At 46.3% G+C, this 4,856-nt stretch overlaps 1 protein-coding gene across 1 annotated transcript; it reads left to right on the top strand.

Annotated features, from left to right (window-relative positions):
- The first annotated feature begins 492 nt into the window (after positions 1-492).
- LOC118896448 (homeodomain-interacting protein kinase 3-like) lies at positions 493-4,230 on the top strand. The gene is given in 4 exon segments (XM_036854218.1): positions 493-1,638; positions 1,641-2,828; positions 2,831-2,977; positions 2,980-4,230. Coding segments are annotated over 4 exon segments (3,567 nt in total). The 5' UTR covers positions 493-584; the 3' UTR covers positions 4,158-4,230.
- Positions 4,231-4,856: the final 626 nt, after the last annotated feature.

The following is a 4,856-nucleotide window of genomic DNA, read 5'->3' as shown; positions in this document are numbered from 1 at the left end:
GAGTGGTGGCGCTGCGGAGGCGGCGACAGAGGCCGGCGGGCGCGGAGGAGGGGCCCGAGAGTGGGGCGGCCGGCGGCAGCCGCCTCCGTGACGACTGCCGGCAGCGCGGCGACCTGAGGAGACCGAGCCGCGGGCCCTGCCGCCGCCGTCGCCGCTCCCTGTTGTCTTCCTTCTCCTCTCTCGGCGGGGGCGTCAGGAATGGGCCCCAACCGCCGTGGGCCCCGCACTGCGCACCGCCCGTAGGCCCCTGCAGTGGGAGGCCGGCCGCCCGACCTCTTCACCACCCCTTCGCCCTAGCCAAGCCGTCCCCTCCCCAAATCCCCGGGAAGGAAGATGAGGGACACGGGCCCGGCGCTCAGCAGCCAGATCAGCAGCAGCAGCGGTCGGGGGAAGGTGTTTCACCGTTTCCTCTCAGCCGCCAAGACAAGATGGCAGCGGCCACGGAGAGGGGCTGAGCCCGGGCTGGGTGGTGCCACCTGCTGAAGCGCCTGGCTCCCTGTCCCCGACACAGCCCCGCACCCACCCCGGACATGCTCAGGGCTGCGGCCGCCCGAAGAGGGGAGAGCGCAGGCCTCTAGGAAGGTATGGCCTCACAAGTCTTGGTCTACCCACCGTATATTTATCAAACTCAGCCAAGTGCCTTTTGTAGTGTGAAGAAACTCAAAGTAGAGCCAAGCAGTTGTGTATTCCAGGAAAGAAACTATCCACGGACCTATGTGAATGGTAGAAACGTTGGAAATTCTCATCCTCCCGCTAAGGGTAGTGCTTTTCAGACAAAGATACCATTTAACAGACCTCGAGGACGCAACCTTTCATTGCAGACAAGTGCTGTTGTTTTAAAAAGCATTGCGGGTGCTACAAAGGTTATAGCAGCTCAGGCGCAGCAAACTCAAGTGGAGGCACCTCAGATTGGGGCGTGGTGACACAGGTTAAATTTCCTAGAAGGCCCCCAGCGATGTGGATTGAAGCGCAAGAGTGAGGAGTTGGATAATCATAGCGCAATGCAGATTGTGGATGAGTTGTCAATACTTCCTGCAATGTTGCAAACCAACATGGGAAATCCAGTGACAGTTGTGACAACTACCACAGGAACAAAACAGAACTGTACCACTGGAGAAGGTGACTATCAGTTAGTACAGCATGAAGTCTTATGCTCCATGAAAAATACTTATGAAGTCCTTGATTTTCTTGGTCGAGGTACTTTTGGCCAGGTAGTCAAATGCTGGAAAAAAGGGACAAATGAAATTGTAGCAATCAAAATTTTGAAGAACCACCCTTCTTATGCACGTCAAGGTCAGATAGAAGTGAACATATTAGCAAGGCTCAGTACTGAAAATGCTGATGAATATAACTTTGTACGAGCTTATGAATGCTTTCAGCACCGTAACCATACTTGTTTAGTCTTTGAGATACTGGAACAAAACTTGTATGACTTTCTGAAACAAAATAAGTTCAGTCCTCTGCCACTAAAAGTAATTCGACCCATTCTTCAGCAAGTGGCCACTGCACTGAAAAAATTGAAAAGTCTTGGTTTAATTCACACAGACCTCAAACCAGAGAATATTATGTTGGTGGATCCTGTTTGACAGCCATATAGGGTTAAAGTAATAGACTTTGGGTCTGCCAGTCACGTATCAAAGACTGTTCAACATATCTGCAATCTCGGTACTACAGAGCTCCAGAGATTATATTGGGGATGCCATTTTGTGAAGCCATAGACATGTGGTCACTGGGATGCGTGATTGCAGAATTATTCCTTGGATGGCCTCTCTACCCAGGAGCCTTGGAGTATGATCAGATTTGATACATTTCTCAGACTCAAGGTTGACCAGGAGAACAGTTGTTAAATGTGGGTACAAAATCCACAAGATTTTTTTGCAGAGAAACAGATATCTCTCATTCTGGTTGGAGATTAAAGACACTGGAAGAACATGAGGCTGAGACAGGAATGAAGTCTAAAGAAGCCAGAAAGTACATATTCAACAGTCTGGATGATATAGTACATGTGAACACAGTGATGGATTTGGAAGGAAGTGATCTTTTGGCTGAGAAAGCTGATAGAAGAGAATTTGTTAGTCTGTTGAAAAAAATGATGCTGATTGATGCAGACTTAAGAATTACTCCAGCAGAGACTTTGAACCATGCTTTTGTTAATATGAAACATCTTCTAGATTTCCCGCATAGCAACCATGTGAAGTCCTGTTTTCATATGATGGATATTTGTAAGTCCCATCCAAACTCATGTGACACAAATAATCACAATAAAACTTCACTCTTGAGACCAGTTGCTCCAAGCAGTACTGCTAATCTGACAGCAAATTTTACTAAAATTGGCACATTAAGAAGTCAGGCATTAACCACATCTGCTCATTCAGTTGTGCACCATGGGATTCCTCTGCAGGCTGGAACTGCTCATTTTGGTTGTGGTGATGCTTTTCAGCAGACACTGATTACCTGTCCACCAGCTATTCAAGGTATTCCTGCAACACATGGTAAACCCACTAGTTATTCAATAAGGGTAGATAATACAGTACCCCTTGTAATGCAGGCCCCAGCCATGCAGCCACTACAGATCCAACCAGGAGTTCTTTCTCAGACATGGTCTGGTAGAACACAGCAGATGCTGGTACCTGCCTGGCAATAGATAACACCCATGGCTCCTGCTACTACTACATTAGCTTCTGAGGGTATGGCTGGTTCACAAAGCCTCGGAGACTGGGGGAAAATGATTTCACACAGCAGTCATTACAGCTCAGTGATGCCACAACCTCTTCTAACCAATCAGATCACCTTATCAGCCCCTCAGCCAATTAGTGTGGGCATTGCACATGTGTGTGGCCTCAGCCTGCCACCACCAAGAAAAATAAACTGTGCCAGAACAGGAGTAATTCATTGCAGAATACCAATATCCCACAATCAGCATTTATTTCTCCAAAGATAGTAAATGGGAAAGATGTCGAGGAAGCAAGTTGCATAGAGAGGACAATCATAACTCAGAAGGAGAGGCAAGAAATTGTTGTGAAACTTCTATCAGGCAGGACTCTGATTCATCAGTTTCAGATAAACAGCGGCAAACCATCATCATCGCTGACTCCCCGAGTCCTGCGGTGAGTGTGATTACCATTAGCAGTGACACTGATGAGGAAGAGACGTCGCAGAGACATTCACTCAGAGAATGTAAAGGTAATCTGGATTGTGAAGCGTGCCAGAGCACTTTGAATATTGATCGGATTTGTTCATTAAGTAGTCCTGATAGTATTCTGAGCACCAGCTCCTCAGGGCAGTCCAGCCCATCCCCTTGCAAGAGACCGAACAGTATGTCAGATGAAGAACAGGAAAGTAGTTGTGATACTGTGGATGGCTGTCCAACATCAGACTCTTCAGGACATGACAATCCATTTGCAGAGAGCAGTTTTGTGGTGGATACTCATCAAAACACAGAACTGGTAACCTCTGCTGACACAGAAACCAAACCAGCTGTTTGTACTGTTGTGGTGCCACCAATGGGACTAGAAAATGGATTAAATGCTGATGAGCATATGGCAAACACAGATTCTGTATGCCAGCCGTTAATAAAAGGACGATCTGCTCCTGGAAGATTAAATCAGCCTTCCGCAGTAGGTAATCATCAGCAAAAACTGACATCAGCATTCCAGCAGCAGCATTTGAATTTCAGTCAGGTTCAGCACTTTGGATCTGGGCATCAAAAGTGGAATGGAAACTTTGGACATCGAAGACAGCAAGCTTATATCCCTACTAGTGTTACCAGTAATCCATTCACTCTTTCTCATGGAAGTCCTAATCACACAGCTGTGCATGCCCATCTGGCTGGAAATATGCACCTCGGAGGGCAGCCTACTCTACTTCCATACCCATCATCAGCTACCCTCAGCAGTGTTGCACCAGTGGCTCACCTCTTAGCCTCTCCATGTACCTCAAGACCTGTGTTACAGCATCCAACTTATAATATCTCCCATGCACGTGGCATAGTTCACCAAGTCCCAGTGGGCATAAATCCTCGTCTGTTACCATCCCCAACCATTCATCAGACTCAGTACAAACCAATCTTCCCACCACATTCTTACATTGCAGCATCACCTGCATATACTGGATTTCCACTGAGTCCAACCAAACTCAGCCAGTATCCATATATGTGAAAATTCACAAGAGTATATTGAGGAAGCTCAATGATATAAACATTTGATTAAAAATAAAACATGGTATTTAATAAATATTTAAAAAAAAAAAAGAGTCATGTACCACAATGTTCATTGCAGCACTATCTACAATAGCCAGGACATGGAAGCAACCTACATGTCCATTGACACATGAATGGATAATGCAGATGTGGCACATATATACAGTGGAATATTACTCAGCCATAAAAAGAAATGAAATTGAGTTATTTGTAGTGAGGTGGATGGACCTAGAGTCTGTCATACAGAGTGAAGTAAGTCAGAAAGAGAAAAACAAAATACCATATGCTAACACACATATATGGATTCTTAAAAAAAAAAAAAGGTTCTGAAGAACCTAGGGGCAGGATAGGAATAAAGATGCAGACCCAGAGAATGGACTTGAGGACATGGGGAGGGGGAAGGGTAAGGTGGGATGAAGTGAGAGAGTGGCATGGACATATATACACTACCAAATGTAAAACAGATAGCTAGGGGGAAGCAGCTGCATAGCACAGGGAGATCACCATGGTGCTTTGTGACCACCTAGAGGGGTGGGATAGGGAGGATGGGAGGGAGACGCAAGAGGGAGGGGATATGGGGATATATGTATACATATAGCTGATTCACTTTGCTATACAGCAGAAACTAACACACCACTGTAAAGCAATTACACTCCAA

Source organism: Balaenoptera musculus, chromosome 6 (genome assembly GCF_009873245.2).
Source record: "Balaenoptera musculus isolate JJ_BM4_2016_0621 chromosome 6, mBalMus1.pri.v3, whole genome shotgun sequence".
NCBI lineage: Eukaryota > Metazoa > Chordata > Mammalia > Artiodactyla > Balaenopteridae > Balaenoptera > Balaenoptera musculus.
This window is presented reverse-complemented; position numbering and strand designations above follow the sequence as displayed.